This window comes from Anguilla anguilla, chromosome 7, assembly GCF_013347855.1.
Source record: "Anguilla anguilla isolate fAngAng1 chromosome 7, fAngAng1.pri, whole genome shotgun sequence".
Lineage (NCBI taxonomy): Eukaryota > Metazoa > Chordata > Actinopteri > Anguilliformes > Anguillidae > Anguilla > Anguilla anguilla.
The window spans coordinates 54,020,785-54,037,431 of NC_049207.1; the positions used below are offsets into that span (position 1 = coordinate 54,020,785).

General features: G+C 42.3%; 1 protein-coding gene across 2 annotated transcripts in view; it reads left to right on the plus strand.

The window, feature by feature from the left end:
- Positions 1-15,957, plus strand: part of gpm6aa (glycoprotein M6Aa) — a 34,682-nt gene extending 18,725 nt beyond the window's left edge. For both annotated transcript variants that reach the window (XM_035425138.1, XM_035425137.1), the window contains exons 2-7: positions 7,179-7,371; positions 8,938-9,094; positions 9,882-10,035; positions 10,560-10,636; positions 11,151-11,216; positions 13,538-15,957. In XM_035425138.1, the coding sequence (XP_035281029.1) occupies positions 7,179-7,371; positions 8,938-9,094; positions 9,882-10,035; positions 10,560-10,636; positions 11,151-11,216; positions 13,538-13,690 (800 nt within the window). In that variant the 3' untranslated portion in view covers positions 13,691-15,957. The remainder of the gene's footprint in view (positions 1-7,178; positions 7,372-8,937; positions 9,095-9,881; positions 10,036-10,559; positions 10,637-11,150; positions 11,217-13,537) is intronic.
- The last annotated feature ends 690 nt before the right edge of the window (positions 15,958-16,647 follow it).

Below are 16,647 nucleotides of genomic sequence, written 5' to 3' on the forward strand. Positions count from 1 at the left end.
CCGTGAGCGCTCCCCTCGAGCGGCTCCCCCCCCCTCGCCCTCGCTGCCCCCCCTCGCCGCTCCCCCCTCCCCCCTCCCCGCTCGCCGCTCTGCCTGGACGCTGCCCACTGCCCCAGGAAGCCCTGCAGCTCCTTCATTCTGACGAGCCTGTTGCCCATTCATCTCGTGGCTGTGTTCAGTGTGGTGAGCCTTAGCTCTTTCATCTCGTGGCTGTGTTCAGTGTGGTGAGCCCTAGCTCTTTCATCTCGTGGCTGTGTTCAGTGTGCCACTTCTCTGTCTGACGAACGCTTGGGCTCTTATGAATTAAGTTAATTTGCAGAGATGACAGCCGGGGAAAAAAATAAATAAATACTGCTGTGTCTACAAAGAAAGTGCATTCATGCATGGGTCTGTGTGTAATCAAGACATTGTAAATAATGTTGAATACAATTTCCTTAACCCTTTAAGGCAGGGTTGCCCGATCCTGTTCTTGGAGATCTACCGACCTGTAAATTCTCACTCCAGCCCTAACAAAGCACACCTCATTCAACAGCTTAGAGATCTTGTTGAGCTGCTAATTGGTTTGCCAAATTCAGGCAGAAATGAAAACCTACAGGACGGTAGATCTCCAGGAACAGGGTTGGGCAGCCCTGCTTTAAGGTGTAAGGTGTAATCACAAATATGTAATTAGAATGTTCATTATCGAACCTGAATGTTCATTAACGAACCTGTGTTTTGTAGTTGTCCATGACCATGAAATGCACTTTTGTACGTCGCTTTGGATAAAAGCGTCTGCTAAATAAATGTAATGTTCTTAACTGAACATGCTAATGCTGATGTAACAATCACTACTGTTCTAGAACACTGACTAAAGAACATTCCAAAGAACCTAGTCTTCTAAGGGTTAAGTAAAAATGAGGGCCCCTCCACGGAATTTCACACTGCTGCAAAAACGTGGACGTCTAACCTTTTAAAAGCTGGTGCAGCCTGCAGTAACTCGGGATAGCCCAAGAAAAACCGACGGGTCGTGTCAAGATGTAATTAAGATAATGAGCCGAGCCAGATAGAAGTGGCTTATGAGGACATTTGGAATCCTTTCGAGCCGTTATGTTCCCGTCTGTGGAAGCCTAAGGGACGGGCATGGCCATGGCCGTAAATCAGAGCGCAGGCAGGCCGCAATGGCCCGCGAAGATGAAGATGAAGAGGAAGGGCGAGCCGCGCTGGCGGGAGACGAATACCGCCACGCCACGTTGCACCGTGTACGTTTTTTAAAATAAGGGATCAGCGGGTCCCGTGCACATGAAGTTTGGGAACCACTGGCCTCATCCGTCCAGCTGCATTCTGGACCCTTAAAAGCTCCCAAAATCATGTGGCCTGTCCAACCAGCATGGCTCCACTGTTTGGTCTGCTTTGCTTTGTAGGTAGAGATGCCTTATGCGTGGAAGTAAACATCACAAAGTATTTTTTTCCCCCCAAACTCGCAATATCACACCCCTACACAACAGCTTCTGTCTCAGACGAGAAAGCTATTAAGCGTGTTCTCCATCTCAAGGATTGTATTGACTGGCTGCCAAACCTTCAGCACTTACTGCCAATCAGAGAATGTGTGAAGAGGCCACTGCTTGCAAGGGTAATATCCTGCTGCATCGTCTCTGTATATGAGGAGCAACCTGTTTTGAATCCTGGGCGATGTAGAGCAGTCTGAATCACTTCAGTGCTCACCACAATCAGATGCATTAGTGGAGATTCTTCTCGTAAGTGTGTGTGTGTGTGTGTGTGTGTGTGTGTGTGTGGGGTAGCCATTTTTGCCTCTATGATTGCCTTCAGAGATAAGGAGGTGTCATGAACCCCATTTGAAGACTGTTCTCGGATGAAAGGCGACAGCCTTTTCCCGCAAATCTGCTTTGCGGTTGTCAATCTTTAAAACACGCCCCACACTCCCAAGTTTGAGCAACATCAGATCAGTGTACAGGTGTGAAGGTGTGGTATCATAGCAAGGGAAACAACCGCAGATCATTAGCATCCACATCAACCACATAAGTACTGTTCTAAACCTTATGCAATTGTGTGGAATCACGCCTGGTTTGTTGTGCTGCCCAGTCTGTCTCGCTGTACGTTCCTAGCAATGGTGTCAGCGTGTCATGCCTTTGGTGTTTTCACAAAATGTAGGCGTACTGAAGACGTGTGTTATTGACAGACACGTTGAAATGGAAAATTAATGAAAAAGAAGGGGGAAAAAAACTGCTTTCCCGATTAAACAAATGCACAATTGATTATGGACGGATCCGTGTTTGGCTAACAACCTCGTCCGCCGTTGTTGCTATGGTAACACTGTCACAATAGCATCCTTCTCCATCTCTCCAAGCTCTCATATGTATTTATTCATCTTTCACACTTTCATTAATATTTGATTTTTTTTAAATGTAAGATAATGTTTTATATATGCCAAAAAAAGCAGCTGTGCCTGTTCTGAAGGTGTATGTATCAGCATTTAAGTATGGTTAAAGTAGGATAAGGTAGTATCTTGTAAACATTACAGGTTAATTTTCCTCCTGTTGAAACACAGTGATCCACAGAGCTGTGCTATACTCGGAATTTGAATACAATGTAAGTTACATTATATTTATATTTATATAAAAATTCGTATTTGTTATAGTAATGTCGTGGAAGGCAACTGAAATTGCAGTTTCTTGAAATATAACTGAACGCACGCAGAGACGGGTATACCATTATTTATGAAAACAACACGAATGCACGAAGGCATACATTGACATTCTGTCAACGCATTCCCCAGTGCTGATTTAATATTGCTGGGGAAATTGAGTGTTGCTGGTTCTAAATGGTACCATCTATGGTTTTCTGGTTGAGTTGTCTAAAGCTGATTATGGAAAATCAGCGTCAGAGGTACTTGAAGGTTTTGGGCTGTCAGTCTTTATAGCCTATCATGGAAGAACGTAGAACACTCGTTCATGTGTGATTATGCAGTTACGTTCGATTATAAGTATGTTTTGCTTTTATGACATTTCAAATCTAGTGTTATGCCTGTCTGGTTTAGTTTGTATTACGCCCCATGTCAATTCAGTTTATAGATATATTTTGAGCTCTTTTCATTGCATTCGCAGTTAGCATTTTACCAGTCAAAATCAATTGATGTTAAACATGTAGCCTATAACTGTGCATGTTTGAGCATAAAATGAAGCAGAACCGTAACTCAGGCAAAATCATTTTGAATCCAGACACATCCTATTCGAGCGTATAAAACGAACCGTCTGTCCCGCGGTTTCGAAGCTATATTCCCACCGTACGCAATTGAGTCTCATTGATGTTAAGCGCTCGCACGTAGCAAATGTCTGTATAAAGCGACAGGACAGTCGTAGCGGAGATACCATTGTTTTGAGACAATGGATGACTGGGTATAGCAGACACGCATGATAAAAACATGGGATTCCCTGACGTTTTTTTTAAGGGGGGCGGGGGGGGGATTACGTCTGTGCTCCTGCAGATACACCAACCGGGTTTTCAAGCGCGAGGCAGGTTTTTTCCCCCCCCTCCCAGCCTTGATAGCTGTACTTGTTATTCTAGTCAGGATCCTGGTAGAAGCAGCAATGGAGCTTGTCAGACCAGCGCAGCGTTGAGCTGCTTTCTTTGCAGTGAAAGAAGGGCGGGGGAAGAAAACAACGTCTTTACCATTCAGCATCGCGTTAATGTTTTTTTTTAACGATTTTAATACATTTAGGGAACCTACAAAGGAAAAAAGAAAAGAAAACATTTCTTTCACGTATTTCACATTATCACGATTGTGGATGAATTTGCATTGTTTTATGAGCTATGAAAACACTGATCTGATCTTGAAGTTCATTTATTCATATGATTTATTTTGGCAGTATTCCCATTACCCTCGTTAAACTAAATCACATCTCGTTTAGCTCATAAGTACACCATACTTCAAGTGTATTCTACATATATGCAACCTAATTAAGCTTACAGATATGGGCTGAAAGTTAAGCTTGTACCTTCAGACTGTTCACTTCTGAGGAGTAAATGGAATATCAGTGATAAAGTTCATCAGCACGAATATATATCCATGCGTTCCATTTCTGTTTAAGGACAATATTCTAAAAGTATCAACATACTTCCCAGTTTTGTCAAATACAGTAGGCAACTCAGTAATGGAAAGTTGAAAATCCATCAAAATCGAGCATTCTCCAAAAGACAGGCTCCAATAGACTGGCAGTGCATATGCTGTTAAATCTGTCCCCATTCTATTAACAACTCTGATGGCAGAATTAGCTTTGGGTAAATTTCAGTTAGTTCTGCTTTCCTGAAAACATATTTTTTTAATAAACTTTTGATATTTCTACAGTTAAACGTCATGCTTAACAGAATGTACCCTTAAATTACTGTGAGACGGCTGCTGCATGCAGTAATTACAGTGTGCAGGACAACCGTTATATTTCAAAAGGACCTAATTAATTCATCACCAAACTGAATTAATTTTACAGTTGAATGAACAATTAAAAGTAGGCAGTTACAAATCAATTGACTAATTCATGAAAAAGAATGAGCATTAAATAATATAAATTCCTAACAAAAATGTATTGTAGATTTTATTGGTGATTTTCAACATTTTTTTTTTCGTGAAAGAAATTTAAAGCACAAAATGTTGTGCTGTGAAACTTTGAAATACGTGTGAATATTTGTTTTGGACTACCAAAGTAATACCTGCACTGCAAGGTTATACATTTAATTCTGTAATAAACAAGAAAATTGTCAGTTTAGTCAGTTTAATTGACAGTGAAGCCGCAAAACACGTCTGCATATTTTAAAGTAGAAATAACAAAATTATTACCAGAAAATTAATGTTTGGTCCTAAACAAGGAAATAATGCATTTAACTCATGAAACAGAGGAACATTTCAATATAGATTGTCATTAACTTCATTACTTTAATCTCAGTAGTAAGTAAGATCCTAAATCAACAAAGAGTGTGGAGATCGGTCATTCGTTTTCATAAATAAACAGCAGGAAATACCAGTTTTAATTTGGGAAACTTTCCACTGCAGGTTGAGCTAAAGATTTCCATTTAAATTGCTTTCAGTCTGGGAACAGTTTGGCTGATCCTGTGGCTACTGGAGATAGCATTTTCTGATAAGGAACTACTGAACTCAAGGAGCGCTCAATCTTGGAGAAAACTCCTTCTTGAGTGTGTATTTCATATTCATAAACTAGCGTCTTTTCAAAAATTTTCGAATAAGTCTCCAGCCACTTCCTAATCAGAGCACCATCGCATGAATACAAGTATACTCGTTCAGTCCACTTTGCCGAAAAATATATCTGGGAAAAAAAGCTTTCCATTTACTCTCCAGAATATCTGTCAGTTTGACAAATGATGCATCCACACAGAGTAAAATAAAACGGCAAGATTCCAGGTGAAGTATTTAAGTCGAATTTCTGAATACAACTAATTCATTCATTCATTACTTTCAGAACCTGGATTTTGCGCCTCTGCTTGGGGCAGGACCCCACAGGAAGTGGGGTGCAGGTGTGGGCCCAGCACAGGGCCTATTGAGGGTCTGGCTGGGACGGGTCAGAGAAATGATACTGGGAAAGTGGGAAAGTTCTCCCGAAACACACACGGGAGCGTGAGGCAAAGGGAAGGGGAAGGAGAGATGAGGTCTGGGGGGGGGGGGGGGGGGGGGGGGGTCATACAGGACACATGGGCCAGCATTGCACATACCGCTGCTTTGTCCTAAGCCAACAGGAGCTCTGCTGCTGACTCCAGTCGCCCTATCATAAGTGCCATATCACCTGTCAGTGGGTAAGAAAAGCATATACAGGCAAAAGCTGTTTCTGTTACGGTATACCCAGCCATGTCCGATTCGCTGGCTGCAATGCTGCAAGCGCACATTCAAAAAAGAATGTCTTGTTATAAAGTTTGGTCCTTTTCACACACAAAAAAAAGTCTGTACAGTAGAAATTTGTGGTATTAATAAAGGCTGTGTGGAAAAGCAGCCAGGAGATGCAGCGATTAGATTCAAACTCGGCAAGGCATATTTTGGTGAAATTCTCAGTCTCGCTGTGGGTGGAATAAGTAGGGGAAGAGACGCTGGGTTCTTGGCTTGCTTCTTGGTGACCAGATTCTTGGCATCCAGCTCAGCGCTGAGATGAACAGAATGAAGCCTTTTCTCTTTCGATGAAGGGATACGCAGGCGGGCGAACAAAGAGCCGATTTCTTCCTCAGAAGATCACGCCGAAAAGATTCAACGATAAGTCACTCTGTGTGCCAGCACGCGGCCTTCCCTCTGGATTTTCCCAGGTGTCAAGTGGGGATGGTCGTACATCTTCCCCGACACAACACATTGCTGGTGTTTAAAGGGCGCAGGCGGAGGGGTGGTTTTTTGGGGGGCTTTTTTAAAAAAATGAGACCAACATTTTGTCTGCGCGTTGTTGTTCGTCTGCTGCATCTCTGCTAAGACGGTAGCACGGAACAACATTGAACCAGGTGACATAACTGACATTGTGATTCGAATTCGGCCTCACAAAACCAAAGTGCTTTATGGGATGTACCTGCATGTTTTGGAGTGATGAGGGAGATTCCTTTGGCCTTTGGAAGCAGAAAGTGGTCTGCGGCATGGAAATTAATTGGGGGTTATAGTGCCCCAATTCATTTTTTGCTTATTGAAGTAAGCAATGGTTCGTCTACAAAGTAGCATATGAAGACATATGCGAGATATAACTTGAAAGCTATAGCTTCTTACAGCTCAATCTGGTTTGATGTGAAAAGCTTTAATTTGACGGATGGGTGGTCGTTGTCTCTGCTCCTCATAAACAATACCCTGTTTGTCTTCAGCAGCGTTTGTTGTATTATATGCTGCATCTACAATTAGATCAATACTGCATATTAAGGCAATTCATTTTCCTGAGGAGATTTTAATAGAATCGTCTGCACACTTCTGCCCAGAAACCGCGTCTATTCTTAACTGTCACGCCGGAATCGAACAGGCCCGCTGGTCGCGTGAGTTTTTTCGTACTGTTTTTAAAATAAAACGCGCTCTTTTCCAGGATGCATCAAGAGTAACAATGACAATCTTTTTTCACTGTGTTTTTTTCAGGGAGCTTGAAGGGCTATACCTGTTCTTTTTCCAGTGCGTCCTTGCGAATGAGACCTGCTGCTTTGCTTAATTTTTTTTTTTTTTAAAGGGTGCTTCGAGTGCTGCATCAAGTGCCTGGGCGGCATTCCGTACCCGTCGCTGATCGCCACCATCTTGCTCTACGCGGGCGTGGCACTCTTCTGTGGCTGCGGGCATGAAGCCCTCTCCGGCACCGTCACCATCCTGCAGAACTACTTCGAGGTGGTCAGAGGACCAATGGACTCTCTGGACGTCTTCACTATGTGAGTACACCTCATGCAGAACTAGGGTACATTTCAAAATATATTACTATATATTGCCATATAAGCAATACAGTGTTTTAGCTATATACGGCAGAACTTTACAATATATTGGACATGTGTAATTTCAGATACTGCTATATATTACACTTGTGAAATGTGTCATTATACATTCCAGATTTATCAAATATATTGCATAATAAATTCCGTTGCCATAGGGTATCACAGCCACGAAGGCCATTTTGTAAAATGGCTTGTTTTTGCCGTGTAGGCCCTGGAATGGCACAGTGTGTAAATTCATAAACCTCACGTCCCTCCTGCACGTTTTCATTGATCGTACTGGAAGTAAACGGGTGAAGGCCCATCAAAGCTTACAACACAACACGATGATCCCCTGACATGGGTTAGCCTACATGTGCGTGTAAGCTGCAGTGCTTTGCTGCGATAGCAGCTGAACCATCCCCTGCAGCACCAAACCTGTGATTGTGAAGCCGGTTCTTTCATTTAGTGAATCCTCTGTAATGATTTCCTGCTCTTCAACCTCTCCCCTTCAGAGAAACGTTCGCCTGTGTGTGTGAAGGGAGGTTTATTCTGTACATAGCAGCCTTCCTGGTGCATACATTCATACATTTTGATTTCCATGCTTTGGACTGCTGGCAAGAATGGCTCAGTGGATCTTTGAAGCCATCATTTTTTGTTCAAAAAAATTCATAGCCTTGGTCGAGTTTCTCAAAATAGCACTGAGCCACAAAAATTTCATTTAAACTGATTTTAAATTCAAACCTGCCGCTCATTTTTACACTTTAATTGTGACTGCCCCTCCACCTTGAAGGTGTTGTGAACGGTGTCTTTTTGAAATGCCACGAGAAGCAGTCCAGCAGATTTATTCTTCCGTCCGCTGTTTTTCTGCCTCAGTTACACTCAGTTTCTCTGAAATGGACAGTCGTATATCCCTAACTTTTGACATTTCAAGGCAGTATATTAGCGTGCGATGTATTTTATGTGAGATTTAAACGGATTTAGTGCCCGTGGCAGCCTTGGCTGAAGCACACAATGAGCAATCGATTTTCCATGCTCGTCAGCATCGGGCTGGCCCCCCAGTCCCGCAGGGGAAGAGCTGGGCGCGCTCAAATCTCTCCGGGACGTCCCGGGCGCACCTGTTCAGCAGAGCCGTGCCAGCGGAGGGAGGGAGAGAGAGACAGAGAGACAGAGAGAGAGAGAGAGAGAGAGAGAGAGAGAGAGGCCTGTGCCCGTGTGTCCCTAACTGCCACACCTCAAGATGTAAACACAACGTCCCGCCGCCTCTCCTGGGCGAAAAACACGCTTGCCGTTTCACACCCAGGCCCGAGACATTCACACCACGGCCCCATTCCTGTATGAACCACCGTGCCACGGTGACACTGCGTTTTGTCTAGTCCTACCTTTCCTTACGAGTGTATTTACTGTAAGCATTTAGTGTAAATCCTTATGCATTATTATTACTATAATGACCAGTATAATCCATTTATTTTAAACATTACGCTATACCTGTATGTGCAGGGCACCATTAAGCATTCCATCCCTCTGCAGGATCGACATCATCAAATACGTGATCTACGGAATCGCGTCTGCGTTCTTCGTGTACGGCATCCTGCTGATGGTGGAGGGCTTCTTCACCACCGGAGCCATCAGGGACCTGTACGGCGACTTCAAGATCACCACCTGCGGCCGCTGCGTCAGCGCCTGGGTACGGGGGGGGGGGGGGGGGGGGGGGGGGGGGGGGCAGTACGCGCACACGGCAGGAAGGGGGAGGGGTTTACACCGCGCGTCTGACAGAGCAGTATATCAGTGTCGCGTCCCTGATTTGCCAAGGATATTTGGTGGCCACAGTTGGAATGGGATTGCTTTTGGAAATATACATATTTAATGTTGAAAGATGAGAATATATGTTATGACTTTTGATAGTATTCTGTCTGTTGAGCTTTGTCTACACTCTCACCAAAAAAGGTACAAAAATAGTGCCCAAAAACGCACAAGCATAAGTCACTGCGGGTACCCTGTAGGTACATAAATTTGTAACCATAGGCAGCCATACATAATTCATTCGTATATGGACTGCATTTATATAGCGCTTTTATCCAAAGCACTTTACAATTGATGCCTCTCATTCGCCAGAGCAGTTAGGGATTAGGTGTCTTGCTCAAGGACACTTCAACACGCCCAGGGCGGGGTTTGAACCGGCAACCCTCCGACTACCAGACAATCAGTCTTACCTCCTGAGCTATGTCGCCCCGTATCCGTTCTGCTTGTAAAAGGTACTTATTACTAACCTAATAGAACATTACGTTTATAGCATACGTTTTGGAAAGTTGATCCTTAAAGAAAAAGACCGTACCCCTGCTGTACCTGTATTTCAGAGAGTGTATGTAGAGCTTGTTGCCCAGGTGCCCTAACCTGCAGGTGTCAGGTGAGCGTGTCGCCGCTGCGCGAGCGGGTTTCTGACTGACGGGACGCGCTCTTTCTCCCCGCCGTAGTTCATCATGCTGACCTACGTGTTCATGCTGGCCTGGCTGGGCCTGACGGCCTTCACCTCCCTGCCCGTCTTCATGTACTTCAACATCTGGACCGTCTGCCAGAACACCACCGCCGTGGAGGGGGCCAACCTGTGCCTGGACCTGCGCCAGTTCGGTGCGCCAGTTCACCGCCCCAGCAGCGATTCAGTTTACACGCAGGGCACTGAGACAAGCCAATAAGCGTGCCTGCTTTTATATAAATACAATGAAATATCTAGAACTTGTACTATTATTATTATTATTATTGTGCCCTACGATGGTCTAGTGAACTGTCTAGGCTGTTTTCCTGCCTCTCGTGCCCAATGCATGCTGTGATAGGCTCCAGCACCTCCTGCGACCCTGACCAGGAATAAGCTGGTATAGATAACAGATGGATGGCTGGATTATCATTACAGTGGTCCAAGCCTCTGCTTAGTATACGTGTCATTTCTTCATATACACAATTTTCAAAAAAGTATGTCATATTGCAAAAACAGCTTTAGCCTTCTGACTTTACTTTGTAGTCGTATCGTAGACCGCAGTCTGTGTGTTGACTGATGCTAGGAAAGCAGGTTCAGGATACATGACGTGGTGCAGACACTAAGCCGTGGAGCAGTACTTTCAGGGGAGTCACTGGATCCTGCGAATGTTTTATTTCAGGGATTGTGACAATCGGCGAGGAGAAGAAGGTCTGCACTGGGTCGGAGAAGTTCTTCAAAATGTGCGAATCAAATGAGGTCAGTTCTATACGTATATATGTGCACAGACGGAAGCTTATGTAGCCATCCCAAGCTTGACTGTTGCAGTTCTGGAGGTGAATTTAAACAGCACTGGTGCATCCTGTACAACAGCTACAGAATTGTAGTGTATTATAGACTGTGGGGATATAGATTACTGATGGGAGAAACCTGCAGAGGACAAAATGGTGGGCAAATCGCATATAAGGACTGAACTTTAGGAGCAACAACGCAAGCACAAAATATCTTCCGCCATTTTCTTTAGAAAGGAACGGATTCATGAAAATGAAAGGGTCTTGAACGATGCCATGTGTAAATTGTGTTATTTGTTTTGAAATACGATCAAGCAATGTTTCGTTTGTATGACACACGGGACTGAGTGAATGAGTGACTGAGTGACTGACTGACTGACTGACTGACTGACAGATAAGAGCCCATGACTCGGATGCTATGTGGAGCAGTGTCTATGCCCTCACTCCTGTCACTAATAAAGTTTTATTTGAACACCGTGCAGCTGGACCTGACCTTTCACCTGTTCATCTGCGCTCTGGCAGGAGCTGGGGCAGCCGTCATTGCCATGGTGAGGAGACAGAATATATTGCCTTTTTATCTCGGGGTGAATGTTAGTTGTTATTTGCAGTGATTCCATTGTACCCCCCTCTGCAATGTTTTTCCTTGCTCTGAACACACACAGATAATGCTCTTTCGATGGCCAGTGAGGCTTGAAAAATCCCACCAAAAAATAAAATTAAATAAATGACCACAGCCACAGTGAGGGTAAATCATTTCATTACAATTATAATGATGCATGTTTTTCCAAAGACTTTTAATCACAATGATCATTGATACAAGCTATTAACGACAGTAAATATCTGATTGCTGTCAATGTTACAGTTAATGAAGCATAAACTCATTACTCATAAGAACAGTACATATCTGATTAGTGTCAAAGACGTGTTCAGAATGTGATAGTAGAACAAATTAACTGTCAAATAGCACTGTTCGTCTTGATGAGAACATTATCAATACAATTAACACGTAACGATATGCACGAGAAATGAATTTTATCATGAATGTTCTAATTGCACACCGCGGTTAAAACGCATTGAAGGTTGGTGACCTTTTTGCATTTTGGACAGCGCCTTTATAAGTCAAAGGTTGATTGAAAATATTGCCCTTTTGAGCTGTAATAAACGCGATTAACGGCTTTGGTGTAAAAAGAAAAACAAACCAAAAAACCGCGCTTTATTGCGGGCTGAGAGAATGAGCTGGGAGGTAATATTTTGCTGCAGTACAAAGACTCGCCATTCCTGAGAGAGACGATGGTCTCCCCGCAAACGGCACGGCATATGGTTGCCATGGAAACTGGGGCTGGAAAGGCCAGGCGCTCGCTGAAAGCGCGGCTAAAGTGACTGCGAGGCAACAGTCTTCCAAGAAGGGGGAAGGCAGCGAGCGTTCGGGGGACGATGGCGTCGACTTTAATGAGCCGAAATGCTCGTCGCCGCGTCAGGACAATTTAGACTAAAAACAAATTACTTAGATTCTTTCTGCTAATTAGTGTGGTGTATCTTTTGTTCGCGTCCAGTTTTTATTGTAGAAGGTGTAAAATAAATATTCCTTACCAACCTCACTTTCAGCAAAAAGGGGAATTGTTGCAATTATAAATACTAAAACAAATATATTTGGACATTTAGAGTCATTATTAGTTCATCCTGTGAGGATTTTCAATATGAGGAAAATTAAGTGATTAATTTAAGCCAGATATAAACTCTGTAGGTGATATAAACTCCTCAGCCTGAAATTAAATTATGGCCACTATAGGTTGAGAACAATCAAATGGGAAATAGAAAGGGCAGCATTTTACATAAGAGAAGTTCATTTGTTTGCTTTTATATTTATTAGTTTTATCTTTTAGCTTGAACAATGATGCACTTAAAGAAACAACCACATTACACTTATGGGAAAGAATAGTTATCTGTATCTTCTTCACAAGCGGACAGTTGTATCTATACAAAAACACACAGCATATTGTGACTATGAAAAGTAAACAAAGAGGATCTTTTGTTATATTGTACTGCATGCTTTTTCAAAACATGTTTTAGCAGTATTTTGTATTGTTACTGAAGAAAAATAACGCACACATATATTTTTAGGCCTGTTCCAAGTCCTCAAAAATTGTTTACTGATTTATTTTCAGAATAATTATAGTCAGGAGTTAAAACACACATTCACTGGCGAGCTGCACATTGGTGAGCCTCACATTTCCAACATACAGTACAATCCTGCCACCTGCTGGTTGTTTTCTGAAATGTAACATTGTGTGAAATGAGTGCTAAGCGTGGGCCTCACACGGTCTTAGCAGATGCCGTCTGTATGGTGGAAAATACTTTTCTGTTTTGCGTCATTGTGTAACAGGTGATGAGCGCATCTCTTCTGATCCTAAATTTTGTCACAATAAAGGTTAAAGGTCTGGGAAAGTACTGCACACATCTCGAAAGGAAACTTTTCAACAGGACACAGAGCTGTCAAGAGGATTTACTCAGGCTCGTTGCCCTTAACGAGTGGGGAAGCCATGGTGTTTTCAGTGTTGTCAAAGTGACATAATTCTATTAATTCAGAGGCCTTACTTGCGCAGACTACAAAGCCATCCAATGTCTTGCACTAATCGCGAACTAAAGTCTATGCGGAATTCATGACACGCACTGTGTTAAATAGGCGGTATAATAATGTACCCACCACCCTTTTATTTATTGAAAATTGGATCCGCTAATTTGGTGTGTGTTTTTTTACGTCACAATTATCAATGAATACAGGTTTTGGGCAGTGTGAACCATATTGTCAACTAGGCTTCTACACCTGCTTTATAGGCTACTAACACGAGGCAATGTTTTTCTTTTTCAGATTCACTATCTGATGGTGCTCTCTGCCAATTGGGCTTACGTGAAAGATGCGTGCAGAATGCAGAAGTACGAGGATATCAAATCGAAGGAAGAGCAGGAGCTTCACGATATCCATTCCACCCGCTCCAAAGAGCGACTCAACGCCTACACATAAAGCACACGCGCTAGTCCCTGCCTTGCTCACGTCAGTACGGGGGGCGGGGCGGGGCTACACTGAGTTTATGGGCGTGTCTCAGTAAGGTGGTCAGGGGGACCGTACCGTCGCCCTAACAGCGTTCCTGACGACCGCTCTTTACCTCTTTACAGGACTGAGTTCTTTTCTTTTCTTTTCTTCGACTACGTACTGCCTCGTTTTCAGATTCACATCAGAGACGACACATCTCAGTCCTTTCATTTCCCAATGTGTGACGTGTCATCCCACGGCAGCTGTCATGGCATTTTATGACTTAATCTGTAGTGCGATTTATTTCCCGCGGCGACACTCATTTCTGTTTGTTTTGGTGGGATGTTGCCTGGGGTTAAATAGTTTCAAACACATTTCCAAAGGGTCACGCGATTTATGTGACACCTCACACATAAACAGGTCATCCTTTTCTATCCAGAAACCAAAATGTCAGCGAATTTGTATAGTGGAACATTTAAACGAAAAGCATTATGAACCACCCGGCATTCAGCATTGGTGTAAATGTTACGCCTTCGTGCCATTTGTAATGTAACTATAGTGTAAGTGCCAGATTTGCATCAAATAGTTACGCCAAAGAACTTTACCACATATTTTGCCCCAAAGTGAAGTTCATTACCATATATTTCTTGAAGATGCCCGTCCATGGGTCCGTAGTGTGTTTTGAAGATTATATAAATTACGGAAATTTGAACATACGAATTTAGCCCAAATTTACGCATTTACGCCATGCGATTTCGGGTTGGCATAAATGTACGGATTATTTTCCAGCGTATTCTGCCCGTGCTGGTAATGCAATGGATTTAACTGAACCATAAAGTGGCTTCTTTACACGCTGTCTTAGCTTGACCAAACTGGATATTTGTATTGTTTTATTATTATTATTTTTTGCTCCGTGTGCCAAGCCGGTTTTTAAGATGTTGATAAATGACAATATGAGTGTCCGTAACAGAAGAGAGCGCTAACATGGCATGTCGAAAGAGGGATAAAGGTGCTTTACAGAAAAGAGTAGCCAAGCATGAACCCATTCTCATCTGTCAGCCTTTTAGGGTTTGCCTTGGACAGACTGTAATTATATTTTAATTCATTGCAAGCCATACACTCACATGCAAATAATCCTTATATGGTATTTCGTTTGTTTGTTTTGAAGTAGAACTTTTAAAACACACCTATACAGTTAAAAGCAGTTAATTTTGTCAGTATTCTGCGCTGTATATATATATATCTGTGTAGAAATATTTACGTTTGAGGCAAACACTTAATTTCAGGTCATTTCATAGGATTTTTGTACAAAAAAGCACATCTCGGTGGTTGGGTGATAAATGTTTCCAAATAAATGTATACACTTGTTTAGATATCAGTTTTAAAATGTGACTAAATCAAGGTGAGCTGGTGACTATATACTTTTGGTGGTGCTAAAGTGAGGAGGGACTGTCACATCTGAGAGATAAAACAATTGCTAAGCTATTTACTGTACAACATTAAATGTCGCTCAAAAAAATAAAATAAAAATAAAAAATCTGCCAGGCCATGGGACAGATTTTAAGTCTGTCTTGCCTACTCATAACGCTATAGGACTGCAGTGGTGTCATGTCATTTCGTTGCCTGGCAACTCTTGTTTTGTCAGTGTTTCAGAAAACTAGTTTTGTGCACTTATTAAAACCATTGTGAGCTCTTTCTTGGTGTAAGTGCATTTCTTTTCATATCAGAGCTGAATCTCTGTAATATAACTAGTCATTCAACATTGGTTATGAACAAATCTTGTACTAGGTAAAGACAGTGAATCTAGTTGTTATTTGTGGCATGGTTATGCATTAAATGGTAATAGTTTTACCAATTCAATTTTTTTTTTCTTTTTTACACTTTGACTGTCTTGCTGGGTCAACTGTGTTATTATATGTGCAGTATTACAGTTCCTCTGCTAACAGTATTATGGGAAATGATATTAGGTTGTAGTGTTTGATTAGATGTCTCTCTATAGTTTGTGATGATTTCCAGACCATGTCTGAAACTGATTCTTGTAATGGTGTTGCGTATTCAGTATTAACCTGATGATGCTTTTTGGCGTTCTCCTTGTATTAGTCTTTTTTGTATTTTCACACAGATTGCTTTGTAGGAGTCTATAAAAATGAATCTGTTTTGTACATAAATGTGCCAACAGCTTGGCGGTGGCTTTTTTTGAACTGTAGGAACAATTTGCTTGCATAAATAAAACACACTGTGTACTTGTTAATAATTCATTTTTGGGGTCCGTTTCTTTATTTTTTGTAAGTACGTTTCATTATGTGTACTGTTGAACTGAAGGGGGCCATCCTTGCTGGTCATTACATTACATTACAAACACACGCTTTGTGTGTGTTTGTATATTGTTCTATGTGGACCCCATTTGTAACAGTTAATGGGATCCTCGGACAGAGAGCACACCTGTTTACATGGAATCTTCACTCAACTAACTCTGACACAGGAGTGCTTCTTGCCATGGCTATGCTACATCTAAAACTACACTTTCAAACCCAGTTATTTTCCATATAAGCTCAGTCAAAGCCATAGATAGATCAATGCGTGAGTGTGTGCGATTATATGCGCACACTGGTTTGTTCAAGGGACATGCAATACCACTCCAAAACAGGTGATGGCAGTGATGCCATTCATATCAAATCAAAGCTACAGATTTCAAAAAGCATTCTTGCTTATGTTTAGAACTGGGTGCTTTATTCATGCTGATGTGGACTGATATGAACCCCTGCCAGCCAAAACCAAGAAAGCTATTTCATGTAACAGAATACAATAGACGCACAAGGAATGAGCTTGTTTATCTTTACAAAAAACTGCTAATAACCCTTCAGCAATATATAAATGCCACCGCCTTCATCAAAGTTTCACAGCAAATTTGAGGATTATTTCAATGAAATAATCTCTGATTCTCTTCC